Raw genomic sequence first — 16161 nt, 5'->3', positions numbered from 1 at the left:
CATGGAAAGTTATCCCAGGTGGGCTTAACTAACTGCTGAAGAGGCAGTTTTAATTGCACTCTCAGCACTTAACTTCCAGAATGATTCTTGGCTCAGCTCCCATACTAAGAAAACACGTTTTTTCAGTAGAAACCTTTCTAGAACAAGACCAACAGAACGGGAAGGCAGTTTTGCCATAAGCTCATTCTTCATGATTCTGTTTTGATTTGGTAGAATTAATTTGCCCACCTTTCTTCTATGCTGAAGTAAATTCCCCAAAAATGATAAAACAGTGAAGGGAAGAGAGAGCTGATTCTGCTTTCTGGGATGCCAAAACATTCTAGACTTACCAAATTGGGCTTCATGCTACACAGAGGGAGCTGAACTGCTTCCAGTTTTGGGACAACCATAAGTAGCGGCAGGACAAGCAGCTTGCTTGTATACTTTAAGAATGAAAATTGGAAGAAAGCAGGATCAACCATGACAACTGAATTTTAGTTCTCCTACATGTACCAAATGTTTTTTTTCCCCTCCCATGCCCAAAGCTCTTCATGCTCAACAAGCTGTGACTACCAGAAATTTCCTGCTTCCTAAGGAAAAGGTACCATGTAAGTTATGCCATTCAACTCACTTTTTAGAAAAAGACACTGTGCATATGGTAAAGAAATTTGCCAGTTGCCAGGTTTAAAAGATCTTAAATATGTCCTTTGTAGCCTTTCAAAATAGTAAGCACAAGAAGATTATGGTTAGATTTATAAAATAAAGTAATGAAATGTCTTTCAGGACCTTCAGAAGTACTTGCTAGACAATTACTTAGAACCAGTCAAGACAACTAATCTTGTTGAGACATACCTTTATATACATGCACACATTTATGCAAATGAATATGTATTTTGTGTGTGTGTATAAACACATATGGAATTACTTTGAAGAAAATTGTAACTTGAGAAGCTATAATAAAAAAGCTGTTTCTTCTTATATGAGATCCTTATTAGCAGAAAGAAAACCCATGCAAGAAAACTAAAAGGAAGATTATTATTTAGTAAGTTCAATATTCTGAAGTTTAATTATCATACATAGAAGAAAACGTGGATTTGTACATGCTGAAAGGAGCCTACCAACCTAGAGGAACATTGCTAATAGAATTAAAAGGAATCGAGTAAACTTTGAAGGCAGTATTTCTAATATGGTTATATTCATGAACTTTAGTACAAAAAAAATTTACCTAAGTCACATTGCAGAAACTGTGTTATAACACAACAATGGAATACATTTTAAACACAGTGGATAACTAGAAATGCACAGAGGGACAAAAGGTCCAGAGCAACATGAAAGTAAAGTTACATAGATTAAAACTAGCAAGCTATACACCAAGGCCTCTCAGAAATTTCTGTTATGAAGTTAAGCAGGAGAGAAGAAGGACTTGCAGAGTATAAATCAAACAAGAGAAAGTTCTGAATGCATCAGTGGGTCACACTGATAGGACTACACCCTACCAAAGCAATGTCCCTAATAAAGACCTTCTTAGGATTATCAGAAAAAATATATCCAATAGATATGAAGAGCAATCAATGCTGCTTTTCAAAGCTTAGAGTAGATCTCATCTGTGTTCGCTGTACAATTCTGATTACTCTATCCCCGCCGCACATGAAAAAAACCATGCTTCTACTCCTTTTCCTGACATTATTATTTTTGACTACTTCTGTCTCAACTGTATTTCTGATATTTAACAACACCCATGTTGACTTGAAAATTTACAATAATTTTCTGATTATCTTATTGACTTCCTTCTGCATAATATTCCTTGGTAACTAGTCAGAATATACAATATTATCAGGTATTGATTTACAGTGCTACTATATCCTATTTAATTTTATCTAATTCTTGTTCTATTTCTTGCAACTGCATATCACTATATAAAAATAGAAGACTAAATTATAAGAACAAGACAAATTTGGGACTGTTTATACAAAAACTATTTAATAGGTTTTCCAGTAAGACATTGATGTACTAAAAAGCCATTCCAAGCTTTCAGCACCCTCTACAGGATAACTGTTTTGATGCAACTGAACATATAACAGCAAAACTTCTACTATCATCTAGGATACTCACAACAGTACACTTCAACAATTAACAGCATTTTGAGAAAAAATAGGTAGACTCATCATTGCAGGCAACAAGGATTTAATCTTGCTAACAAAAGAGAGAACAAATACCCGGGGATTATGAGAGCACAAAAGAGAAGACAAGTACCTAGTGATTATGAGAGCATTTTGACGTGATTCAAACAAGAAGCACCAAAGTCACTATTTTTATCAGCTATGTCACTGAAATTCTTACACAAGCCAAGCCTCCATATACTTTATTATGTGATCTGCTCTGTGCAGTTCCTATTAAGAAAAGGTTTCAAGCCATCAGCCACTCAGAAAACAGGCAGAACATTTAGCTTACCATCTCTGTTGGACAGCAAACATACAAGGCCATTAAGGCACGTGTCAGTCACTTCCGTGATGTTAGTTGCACATCTGCCTATAGCCTGAATAGTAGCTGCAGCAAACTGTTTATCTTGGCTCTTCACGTAAGTCTATGGAAACAGGGTTTTCATTAGTCAATATATGTATTGTCAAAAGGAAACTTACTATGTTGTCTTCTTATGACAAACATATTGCATAATACATTCAACCTAGATAGCTATACCACACATTAAAAGTTATACCTTTCCATCTCATTTTCACTTCCAGAAGACATTTTGTTGCTAGCTTTGGTCACCCATGGCCATGGGAACCTCTGATTTCAAGGAAGCCAAGGGCAGGGGGCAATTACCCCAAAACAACAATTAGTTTGCATGCAAGGTTGGAAGAGTTGATGAGCTTTCTCTTCAAAGAAGTTTCAGGTCATTTAACCAGAAGCATCTGTGAAACTATGAATAACCTACCTGCCTGAGAACTAGTATATTTCAGAGAAATCCAGCCAGAGAACTGAAGCAATGAAACTAGATGTCATATGCAAAGAGGAAAGAACTTTTCCACAACATATGCAAAACATTTTGCTTATACATATACATATATTGGAGCTAATATTGTTTTATCAAATGACTTACAGAAATGAGGTTTGGCAATATCTGCTAATGACTTTTCTAAAGTGTCAGTCAAGTCGGTAGAACATGTTTTAAAGAATTTGGAATGATCACAGAATCACAGAACTGTAGGGGTTGGAAGGGACCTCAAAAGATCATCGGGTCCAACACCCCTGCCAAAGCAGGTTCCTCAGAGCAGGCTGCCCAGGTAGGTGTCCAGACAGGCCTTGAATATCTCCAGCGAAGGAGACTCCACAATCTTGCTAGGCAGCCTGTTCTCAACTGTTTGTTTTTTTTTTTTTTGGTTGGTTTCTTTCTTTTTTTTTTTTTTTGAAGTTGGAAAGAGTAAGAAACAAAACACTGAAACTTCTTTTCACATAGAAAAAGCACCATTATCCATTATGATACGAGACGGTGTCACTTCAATTCCAAGAACACTTCATTCTGGAAAAGATGTTAACTTGAAAATATTAAGACTAAGACTCTAGATGAAACATCCAACAATGGCAATTGGACAACAGAAAGCATTTCATTTCAAAAGAATACATTTTTGTACAAACCTGGAATTCTCGTAGCAGAGTTGATATGTTGGCTTCATTTGCTAAATTTGTCAAGATTTCAAGCTGAAAGAAAAAATATTAAAAGCTAAAATGAAATTCTATAAACAGTACCACATATACAAAATAATTTTATTGCATATAAATAAGTTATAATACTATTAAATATACTACTTGGAATTCAATAGTGTATACCAGATTTCAGAATAAACTGATAGCAGCATTGCACTCAGGAGGAAAATTCTCCTTGCAAGCACATGCAAGGTTTTCAAAACAGGACTCTAGGGTTCAGTGATGCATTTTCTATGAGCTCTTGTTTTACAGTGTTGCACTGCATATCAAATGGACCTGAAATACTTTCAGTAGTATTGTTTCCTATGTGATACCACAGGCTTTAGATATAAGAACCATGTGACACCGTAAGAAGAAATAATGGAAAGCACATTTGCAGCTGGGGAGAGATAAATGCAATGTCCATTACATTCATATGAACTGCAGTAAAAGACATGTAACTCAGAAAATGAACAGTTGCATCTTGAGAGTGTTCAGACCTCAATCAAAATCAACAACATCAGACCCTGAAAGGCCTCTTCCTTACTCCTGGTGAGCAAGAGGATGATATGTACCATCAGGCATATGCCATTAAGATGCTATGCTCCCAGTCTGTTTTAACTTTGAAGAAAAAATTCCAGTAACATTTAAATGAGGTAAATGGAAGAATAAGAAAACTCTAGCTCTGTAAAAAGAATTCATACCTCATAAATTTGTTGGTATTCTTTGAGTTGGATGCACACAGACAAGAACACTTAATAGATACAATCCATTGGTATTTCGGGACCAATTTGATAAGACCTCCAGAGGCTCTTAGAGCCTGGTATAGCACATGAAGCAAGTGGATGAACAGTTGGTTTAAAGACAGGAATAGGCAGAAAGAACGTGACTGTTTTTACAGTACAGGAAAGCTATTGATAGGATCTCAGAATTAACTTTGTTGATCTTTTGCATTTCAATGTATTTATATGTGAACCGTGGAAGTGGTAAGAAGACAGGTGACACAATTTTCTGCTGATACTACAGCTTTCACAAAAATGAAGGTGAAGTCTGACTAGAGCAGCTGCATTGAAAACTTCAAATATTCAGTGGCTGGTTGAGAAAATAACAAATTCAACACATGAATGCACAGTAATGTTGATAAAGGGGGATGAAAACTTTACAGAAAATGATAGGCTATGAGCTGCTTACTAAAAACCATAACAGAGAATTTGTGGTTAGAACAGATAACCCATTGAAAATATAAGGTCAATGCTAAGTACTTAACAAAAAAGCAAACTTGATGTTGAGAAAGAAACAGAAAACAAAACAGTAATCAAACAGTGCAGTAGATGAATTCCAGCGTGTTCCTACATCTTAAATGCTGCCACAGTTCTGATCCATCTATCTTAAAGCAGATACAATAGAACAACAAAAAAAAAAGCACAAGTTATCTTATGTAACAGGGCAAACTGACATAGATTTTTCAGCCAGTGAATAAGAATTGAGATCGAAAGAAAACAGCACAATTTCTCATTCTTCATCTCTTCACTAGTATATCAATTAATAACAAAATTATAAAGTATCAATAAAATAATGTCATTTTAAGAAACATACATTCCGTGTATTCCACTCCTAAACACAAGTTTCTGTGACAATCTAAAATAAAACAGAAGGCACTTAATAGTAGACAATTCTTAGCTATTGTTTTGTCAAGGATTTCACATCTATTAAGGACCAGGAATATAGAAAACAAGAAAAAAATAGCTGAACAAACACACTGAGGTGTGAACTAGAGGAAAATCTAAAATCCTTCTTACACCAAATGCTGACCTCAAAGGCAACTTGGTACTCTGACTTTGTCCCATATTTGACTCCCATTTTATTCAGTGAAACAGATTTGAACTATTTTTAATCAAACAGTATCAAAGAGAGTAAGTTTTCATTTCTTTTCATGTGAGAAGATGTTTCCTTCTATGAAAACAATCAAATTCTAAATGCTCAAATGGCTAGTTACTTAAAAAGAACTAGCTTTTGTAATGCTCTGTACTGAAAAGTACCAGAAGATGCAGTGGAAAAACACAGTGCACCTGCTACCTAAACTTTGCTAGGAAGTGAACTTTCAAATAGAAGCCTGAAGGACACGTGTGGATTTAACTAAAAGCTACAATACTACTATACTTAACGAAAAAAGGAAGAGCATAGAATGCGTGTCATAGCTGCACAAGAAAATTTTGCTTTCCTGTTGCAAATAGTATTTTCTACAGCAATGTAGAGGTAAATTCTCTTTTAAGCTTACCTTCAGAGTTTTGATCATTGTTGGATCAGTTGATCTAACATAGAAACTCTTCAGATAAGGTTCAAACATGCCCTGAAAAATGCAACATACATAGATAAATAGTTCACCTGAGTTCAACATAAACTGTAATTGTGGAAACTCTGAACATGGTATACCTTTCTCTGAATCGACATAGTGGCAATATTTTGCAGAACAATATACTGCACCTCCCTAGAATTTGAAAAGAAAAACAAAAGTTATTCTACAAAATTACAGAAACACAGAATAATGCATTATGGCAAAGAAAGCTCAATTATACTCAGGTCAAAAGTAAGTTATACATTTGACATCCCTCAAACATGGAAAAAGCTTATTGCCAACTGATACAAGTTTATGACGTGCTTCACAAGAAGGGGAACAATGAAACCAGGCTCTCATTTTTAAAAACTTCAATATGGAGAAAAAAACACTAATACCAGTATAATGGTGCAATTCTTCTTGGCGTTAGGGTCCTTGTTTAAACTAAAAATTAGTAATTCTTCTAAAAAAACATCTCCATCTTATACAAAACATCTACATTCTGGCATCTCCAGACATACCTCACAAAAACCTCATGTTTTGTCCACCACAGCAAGATATGGACTTCATCTGCACTGTGCAAACTAGCGCGTTAGTTACAACAGCTGATACTTGAGTAACTAGTAAGAAACAGTTCATTCATTTCATAAAAAAATTCCTATTAATTCCCCAAAAGGGCCAAGCTTTCCTTTCACTTAGAATATATACTGACAGACTCACACATCTGTAAAAAAGCAGCACTTTAATAAACTTTGACAGGATATAGGCAACAGAAATATGTAATATTCTAAACACAAAAACATTAAGCATCTTAGGAGGATGTTTTAATTAATATATTAATATATTAATATACCTCACTAGAAGGTAGCCTCATACTCAATAGGAGTGAGCAGAAGGAAATTTGAATACTAGTCTGAAGCTTTTAAACTTCAGAGTTTCTGCACTAATCACTTACAGACCAATAAATAATTTACAAACAAAATTTCTAAATGAGTTCTCAAATTCTTCTGTGATGCAAATCTCATCCTAATAAAGAAATCAAATCACCTCATCCATTATCTCCTCTAATTAAAAATTGTCTAATAGTCCTGTAGATATTACACCTGTTGTTTAAAAAGAAAGGTAATAATACAGAAGAACATAGTATCTTTTAAACATAATTTTACGTAATTCTTATATAGGTACATGGAAACAGCCAGCTGAGCATCAGGAACCAAGACTGGAAGTCACTATGAAATGTTCTCCCAAGCACTTATATCCTTGCTAGATTATAACATATTTGACATTAATTTAAAGGCCACAGGCATGTAACTTCAAGGGCAAACAACAAAAGCTTATTTCATAGTGGCTCTAATAGCAAAAATGTTTCTCACAGACTGGTGATAGAGAATAGACAAGTTATTCAACACGAAAATCAGAACTCTAGTGCCGTTTTAGGTGCTAGTTGAAACACAAGAAAGAGGTGATTTCTAATTTGAAGAAATTTGAGGATAAATGAGGAATAAACAACATGCAAAATTAAGCCATTCAACCTGTGAGTATGAGCGTAGTTCTACACATTACCTGTAAAAATGCCAAACTGCTTTTGCTATTTTCATAAGGAGAATGGGAAGCATATTGTACTATAGAACCAAGCACAAAAATAACAGCAATTCATTTTTATTTTAAATGAAAGTGTGAATTCTCTAACAAGCCCAATTTTACTTCAGTAGTCAAACTTTTAAAAGGTAGATATGTTAGCCATAGGTGAGCTGCAAAAGTTTGTAGAGAAAGAGCTCTATGGTGACTGTGCTCATGAAGCCCATCTAAGTCAAGTAATCTTGTCAGACACAAATACAGCAATTTTTTTCTTTTTAAAGCTGTCTGCCTGATTTGACTTACTTTTTAAAAATAAATAATTTTGACAGCTCAGCTATCCAAGAATATCATATTTAGCCAAGAAGTTATTCTGAAAACATCTTGTAACTGCTATCAAACCTTCAAGGTGTTTTATATAGATATATAGAAGTTTAAGATCTAAAAACTGAGGGAAAAAACTTTTAGGCAAATATTGGAATAATACGCCAAATCTACCTAACATGCACACATGCACGCACACAAACACACGTGAGTATTATCAATCTTATGAAGCATGTGGTCAGTGAAACCCTTCATAGCAAAGTATGAGTAAGTAACACTGAAGATGATTAAGTCAAAGTTAGTTATACTGAATGAAATATAAACTACATGTAGTAGTTTAAGACACAGTCCAAGGACTAAGGAACAGGGGATTGCGCAGTAGCAACTGGTAATTTAACAAGTATCACTCTTAGTTTTTCTGTCAACACGAAGTTACCAATATACGGTGAAGAAAAATAAAATGCACATCTGAAGACTGAGTGCTTAGCAAGACAGTAAAGAACTACAAGATAGACATTTCAAATAATTTCCAGTAATTAAACAAATCAAGAAACTAAGCTAACTAGTTAGTACTATCCCCATTTGCATGCTTCTATCTACATTTGTATGTTCACTAGGCAGTCATGTCTTCTCAGAAAGACAGTTATAATTAAGAATGAAACACTTATGATGCTGAATGATCACTGAAAGTGAGACTGAAAATGAGGGAACTACATGTAATTATTCTCACATATGAGTAAAAATTAGTATTTTACAGGACAATGTTACAACAAAACTCTAGTAGTGCGATAGTAATTTATTTATATGTATAGCTACAGATAAAAAAGTATGTAACAATTTATTTTTTTAGAAAAGTACAGATAGCAATTTAAAGTACAGACTTGACCTACCTATTACTACGGAGTAAACGCACTAATGATTTAGAAACAATACCAGCTTCAGATTTTGGTGCCAAATGCCAATAAAGCTGTGCAACTGCCATTACCACCTACAAGAAGAACATTCAGAACAGCATGTTAACTCAAAATAGTCAAACATATGCATCGCATTCAATTCACACTTGCTGACCTACCAACTGCCTCTTCAGAAAGCAAAGCATGTACACATGTTCTTTGAAATCAAGAAAACAGTCTGGGACAGAAACACCAGGAGGAAGATATTTTTGTTTCCAAAAATCAAAAGTAGTAGGTACCTCTCATCATTCCCAGTATTTACTGGGTAATATAATATAAAAAAGAGGAAGAGGGCCAAACAGAGAAAACTAAGTAGGCCAAACAGAGAAAACTAAGTAATTCAACTAAGTAATTCAAATTGTGATCATAATGATATCACATTTAATCACCCAATACTGCTAAAATTAGGTCTGCTGATTAATGAAGAGATCTCATGTGTTTTTTTTGTTGTTCTGTTTTTAAAAAATCCTACAATAATGGTGCTTTTACTTTTATTAAATACATGTTCAATATTACTTGTTCTTTCATTTCCACTAAAAACCTTCCATTCTGTTATTCTATCACACAATTTATTAAATGGCTGGTGCATTAATTGACAGCTTTTGAAGTCTAAAATCCAATTGAAAGAACTATAGTAGCAAGTAAGAATAAGTAGATGACTCTGAAATATACACAACTTAAAACTAGTAATTTCTATTTTTAAAATTTTCTCATAAGTAACAGAAAAATAATGAACTTTATGCTAATGATTATGTCATGTCTCAGTCTTCCCTACGATACTGTCCTGATGAACTTTCTTAATGAAAATTAAACAAATCACAGAACAAAGAGACTCAAAATGAAGACACTACCATGACACTTAACTTGGTGCCTTAAAACTTAACGCCAATTAATATTTTTTTAAAAATTAATAAACAAAAATTGATAAAAATTATGAAGAGAGGAAATAGCTGAAATATTTTCAGCAATATACTACAGGAAGATTTTATTATGGACAAAAATCTAACGTCAAAGAGAAAACAATTTCATTTCTGGTATATTCTGTGAATGTTACTAAAATTGGTATAATAGTAGCTATTTAAAGAATCAGTATTTCATTTGACAAAGTTAACCTCTCTGTTAACTTTAGTTTCATAAACTTAAAGACCATAAAAGTTAGAATCAATATCATATTTAACAGAAATAAAGAAAGTGATTTATGGAATGTGGAAGATAAGTAACTACAATTCTTCTCAATGTAGTGTGATAGCAAACATTCAGCAAACATTTTAGCTGCTTTTTGCAAGAGATGAGGAAATGCTACACAGATGTTGAACAGTGATTTTAGCAAAAGGCTGTATTCTGATATAACTACTATTGCAAAACTATGTTGTTTGTTTCCAGAGTTTGCTAACAGTTAAGACGTGGTTTTAAAAGAAGTTAGACGTTAGTTGGAGTCTAGAAATGTGTTTCAAAGGAGAAACAAAAACCCAATCTGTTTAGCTGATCAAGAATGGGTTAGGAGATGATTTAATCATGATGCAACCATTGTATTGTATCTGTGATGATATGAGTACTCACTGTCACTGGAAATCTTTTCCAAAGACATCTAGTCTTGTTTAACAAGACTAACTGAGGTTAGAAATAAAGTTCCATGGTCAGACTAACATCACAATGATTCACCATCATCATGGATCTTCCTGGCTCAAAAAAACTGCCTGCGTATTAAAATTTCCTGGAAATATTGGAGAGCATACTGCATCTGTTATGTCACATCTACCCTGGAATCCTGGCAACACACCTTAAGAATGTGTGGGAGTCACGAGAAATTTAGGTATGTAACTGTCTTACTTTTAAAACGTGAGACTCAAAGGAAACCACCACTTAATGAATCAGCAGCAAGTATGATTTTCTTTGTGAGTCTGTATCACCAAAACTAACACTCTATTCTGTTGTAGATGCTGAGAACTTAAGCATTAAAAGCTAGCCATACTATAGTTGTCACATGCAACAGAAAGTTAATTCAAATATTCTCCAATATTTTGTTTAATATTTGGAGCATATGTGACATTCAGTTCAGGTGTTTTACTTAATAGCTAAGTTAATTTCAAAAAAGAAATAACTGATCTTCCCTCTAACAGTTGCTACATGGTATAATCATCACTTCACTTAAAGAGGAATAGATCTGACTTTTAAAACTTTTAAGTTTTCTAATAGAATAGATCCTTAGTAGTTCAATATTTTATCAAAAAGGAATTTGTCATACGGCAGCATTTCGGCTTTGAAGCAAGGGTTTGGTATTCCGTAACAGCAGCCTGTGATCTGGGTCCATAGTATAAGTCTTTTTCACATTCCGGTCCTTTTCTTTCTGTTCTTCATCAGATTCATAGAAATTGTTTTCATTGTATTCTTCTACAATATCATCATCCTACCAAAAGACAAAATTAGAAGAAGATACAGAAAATATTTGAATCATCCAGCTGTATTAATTTACAAAGTAACATATAACACCATGACTCCATGCAGGATTCACATTTTTTGTAATATGCCCACGGAACAATGTCTTCTATTCCAATTGGTCATAAATGTAATGCAAAAGATGTAACAACAGTGCAAGATATATTTACAAGTAAGATGAACTACTAAATGGAATACCTTCATTAGTATTCTGTATTAGATTATGTAAGGATGTTAGTTCTTTTTGGACTGAAAGCCTATGATCCAAAGTTGAATTTTCTGAAGATCAGCTCTTTAAAATTCATTTTCTGGAAGTCTTAACAGAAGTCATGTGCATCTTTCCTTTTCTAGTAATACATAAACTATTCATGAAAGCAGCAACTCTCTAAAGAAAGGACAGTTCTTAAGAAATTTTATCACACAAAATGTCACATATCCTGAGCCTGTCCTTCCCTGAAGGAGTACAAATCCTTAAGTTGTTTAAATGAAGTTACAAGCTACCAGCATGATGTCACTTAAAAGAAGCAACAACAAACAAAAACAAAAGAACAACAAAAAATAATACTGCAAAATTTACACATTACAATGGAACAGAAATAAAAGTACTATATAAAAGAGGCAGGAGACTGAACACGGGAACCTACAGGCTTCTTTGTGCATAAGAATAGATTCCAATTATTTTAATTATCCCAGATAGGTACAGCAGTTACATGAAAGTATCAAAACATTCAGTCACTAGTGACCCCTTAAGCCTCAACCTGAACTGCAGCCAGAATAAGAAAACTCAACTTTTTTTTTTTTTTAAGTCTGCATTTATCTGAGTAATGGGGGTTTTCTTTTGTTTATTTATTTTCTTTGAGATACTCAAAGATTTCTGCTGTCAAAAACAAACCTCATCTTCAGTAACACTGGTACTCATATTCTGTTAAGCAGTTTGGGGTCTGGAAAGAAAAAGACAAAAGCAATCAAACCATTCCATTGTGACTGTGGCAAAAACAGATTATAGCCAAGAATTCAAACCACCAAGCAAAAACCTCATCTTAGAGAACTAGCTAAATTGCCTTGGTTTGGTTTTCCCAGTGAAGAACAGAGGTCCCAGAAAGGAGATCCTGCTTGTCGGTGCTAGATGAAACAACTGTAGAGCTCAGAGCCTCATTGTTATTTCAGCTATGAGACTTTGTAGGACTCTGATTATACATAATTCTGTTTTGAATAGGTACAGAAATTAAAAGTGAATACTGGTATTACATGTAATTTCTGTGCTGCATCACTCCAAGCAGAGCCTTCCCGTATTACGGCTGTGCATGAGCACTTACACAGAGTTATAAGGAAAGGGGAAAATTCAACAAGATATATCTTCACTTTGGCAATGCTTCTGAAACACTAGGAAAATGCCAGTGGGGCTATCACTTCCATAGGTGGTATCAGAGGTACACAGGGACAAATGGCAAAGACTGCTGTCCACAGAGCAATGTGTATAGGATGCATATTAGTTCTCCTCTAACGTGGCACACAGTTGGTAGGTTCAAGGTGGCAAGCACAAGTGAAGCCTCTTGTTATTTTAACATAACAAAGAGCATAAGACTTTTTCTAAGGCAAGAACATCTACACTCAGCAACAGTGCTACTGGTGTCTGGGCTTACAAACAGCAACCAGAACAGGATGCCCCTTACATTACATCTAAACTTTGGACTCCAAGCAGAAAAGAAAGTATGGGTAAGGTACAATGGAGAAAGCAACATCGATAGTACTCTAATTACCAACAGAACGGAACTGAAAATAAGACTCTTGTCTTGGAAGATGAAAGTATCACTGTTTTAACTGATAGCATTGAATCAACAATCATCACCTTCCACAAACAATTTACCAAACCCTATTTTCACCAATCCTCAGTCTCAATAATGCACCTACACTGAGCTGTGGGAGACACTTCTTTAAGTTTCCTTGAAGAAATGCCAGATATTGCTGGCATTAAAACTGTATTTCCCCAGATTTCTGATTTGACCTCAAACTGATGGCAGCTACTATGTATTAGCAGCAATATCAGGAAAATGGAAGAAGTAAATGGGGGGTGGGGTGGGGGAAGGGTTGTAGAAAAAGCACTCCGATCTTTTTTGACATGGAACAATCACAGAATGATTGAGTTTGGAAGGAACCTCTAGAGGTCATCAGATCCAACCCCTTTTTAAAGCAGGGACACAAACAGCAGGTTGCCCAGGACCATGTCCAGGCACCTTCTGAAAATCTCCAAGGCAGACTCCACAACATTCCTGGGTAACCTGTGCCAGTGCTTTGTCACCCATACAGCACAGAAGTACCTCCTGCTGTTCAGGGAGAACTTCCTGTGCTCCAGTTTGTGCCCATTGCCTCTTGTCCTGGCACTGGACACCACTGAAAAGAGCCCGGCTCCGTCCTCTTTGCACCACCCCTTTGGGTATTTGCATACATGAACCTCCTCTTCTCCAGGCTGAACAGTCCCAGCTCTCTCAGCCTCTCCTTATGGGAGAGATGTTCCAGTCCCTTCTTCATTTTTGTAGTGCTCTGTGGGACCCTTTCCAGTATGTCCAGGTCTGTCTCATACCAGGGGCCCAGAACTGGACACAGCACTCCGGGTGCAGCCTCAGCAGCCCTGAGCAGAGGGGCAGGATCACCTCTCCTGACTGCTGGCGATACTTTGCCTAATGCAGCCAATACCATCAGCCTTCTTAGCAGCAGGGACCCATCGCGGGCTCACGTTCAGCTTGGTGCTCACCAGCAACCACAGATCTGTTCCTGCAGAGCTGCTCTCCAGATGGGTGGCCCCCAGCCTGTCCTGGTGCCTGGGTGGTTCCTCCCTAGAGGCAGCCCTCTGCACTTGTTGAACTTCATGGGATTCTTGTCAGCCCACCTCTCCGGCCTGTTGAGGTCCCTCTGGATGGCAGTACAGCCTTCTGGAGAATCAGCTACTCCCCCTGGCTTCATGTCATCCACAAATGTACTGAGGGCGCACTCTACCCCTCTGTCCAGCTCATTACTGAAGATGTTAAACAGGACTGGACCCAGTGGTGACCCCTGGGGTACGCTGCTCATTCCTGGCCTCCAACCACTTTGCACCACCGAGCAGTACCCTCGAGGCCCAGCTGTTCAACCAGGTGTTGATCCACCACACTGCTCATCCAGCCCATGCTTCAGCAGCTTCCCTTGGAGGATCTTATGGGGGACAGTGTCAGATTTCTTCATGGAGTCCAGGAAGACAATATTGATGGTTCCTCCTTTATCCATCAGGCTGGTGATTTCGTTACAGAAGCTCATCAGGTTGGCCAGGCAGTACTTGCACTTGGTGAATCCACACTGACTACTCCTGGTGATTCTCCTCTGCCTCCATTCACTGTTTGATCACTTTCCTGGGGATGGAGAGAAGGCTGCACAGCCTGTACTTCCCCGTGTACTCCTTCTTGCCCTTTCTGAAATAGGAGTGATGTTCACTTTCTTCCAGTCTTCAGGCACTTCTCACAGTTGCCACAATAGTGCAGAGATTATAGAGTGGATTCACAGTGACATTTGCCAGCTCTCTCAGCACTCATAGGTGCATCCCATAGGTGCCTATGAACTTGGGTATGTCCAGTGTGTTCAAGTATTGCCTAACCTGATCATCTTCTGTGAAAGGTACATCTTCTTTGCTACAGCCATTCAACCTGGCCTCCAGGACCTGGGATTCCTGAAGGACAATCTTGCTGGTAAAGACTGAGGCAAAGACGGCATTCTGTACCTCAGCGTTTTCACTGTAACCAGGTCTCCTGTTTCTTTAAAGAGATGGCCTACATCTTCTCTCATTTTCGTTCTGTCACTGAGGTACTTGTAGAAGCCCTTTTTGTTGTCCTTGCTGTCCTTGGCCTGATTCAATGCTGTCTAGGCTTTAGCTTTCCTAATTTGATCCCTAGACTCTCAGACAATGACTCTGTATTCCTCCCAGTCCTTGCTTCCACTCTCTTTAGATTTCCTTTTCGTGTTTGAATTTGGCCAGGAGTTCCTTTATCATCCACGTATCCATCCACCCACCATCATTTTTGCGTGACTTCCTCTTTGTTGGGATGCATCTCTCCTGAGCTTGGAGGAGGTGATCCTTGACTATTAACCAGCTTTCTTGGGCCTCTTCTCTTCCCCCCAGAGCTTTATCCCACAGTATTCTACAAAGAAGATCCTTGAAGAGGCCAATCTGGTCTCCCGAAGTCCAGGTATGTGAGCTTGCTGTACTCCCTCCTCACTGCCCTAATGATCTTTAACTCCAACATTTCATGGTCACTACAGCCAAGGCTGCCTTTGACTTATGTATTCCTAATAAGCACCTCCTTGTTGATGAGAAGGAGGTCCAGCATAGCTCCTCTCCTCATTGTCTCCACTATCACTTGGAGAAGGAAGTTATAATCAATGCATTCCAGGAACCTCCCGGATTATCTATGTCCCACTATGTTATCCATCCAGCAGATGTCAGGGTAGTTAAAGTCCCCCATGAATACCATGATTTGTGAACATGAGGCTGCTTCCTATCTATAGAGGACTTCATCTGCTTGGTCTTCCTGGTCAGGTGGCCTGCAGCAGACCTACACTATAACATCACCTTTCCTTTAATCCTGTCTCTGTCAGCTCTCTGTCAGCTCCTCATCCATCCCCAGGCAGAGCTTCATGCACTCCAGCTGTTCATTGACATAGAGGATGACACCCCCTCCTTGTCTCTGATGACTGTCCTTCCTGAAGAGCCTGCATCCTACTTATTACAACACTCCAGAGATAGTATGAGGGTTCAAGGAGTAAATCAAAGAGTTCCCACACTTTCTCTTGTCCTTCCAAACAGTTTAGAAGCAGTTTCACAGCAATCAGCTGTGAAACCAACTAAGT

General features: G+C 37.1%; 1 protein-coding gene across 3 annotated transcripts in view; it reads right to left on the bottom strand.

Moving 5' to 3' along the window:
- The window catches only part of AP3B1 (adaptor related protein complex 3 subunit beta 1), a 159681-nt gene that overhangs the window by 95921 nt on the left and 47599 nt on the right, over nt 1-16161 (bottom strand). For all 3 annotated transcript variants that reach the window (XM_068666205.1, XM_068666203.1, XM_068666204.1), the window contains exons 8-13: nt 11096-11257; nt 8788-8885; nt 6097-6151; nt 5942-6013; nt 3616-3678; nt 2431-2563 (exon numbers count right to left, since the gene is read on the bottom strand). In XM_068666205.1, the coding sequence (XP_068522306.1) occupies nt 2431-2563; nt 3616-3678; nt 5942-6013; nt 6097-6151; nt 8788-8885; nt 11096-11257 (583 nt within the window). The remainder of the gene's footprint in view (nt 1-2430; nt 2564-3615; nt 3679-5941; nt 6014-6096; nt 6152-8787; nt 8886-11095; nt 11258-16161) is intronic.

This window comes from Anas acuta, chromosome Z, assembly GCF_963932015.1.
Source record: "Anas acuta chromosome Z, bAnaAcu1.1, whole genome shotgun sequence".
NCBI lineage: Eukaryota > Metazoa > Chordata > Aves > Anseriformes > Anatidae > Anas > Anas acuta.
The sequence above is the reverse complement of the archived record's forward strand: the minus strand, read 5'-3'. Positions and strand labels throughout refer to the sequence as shown.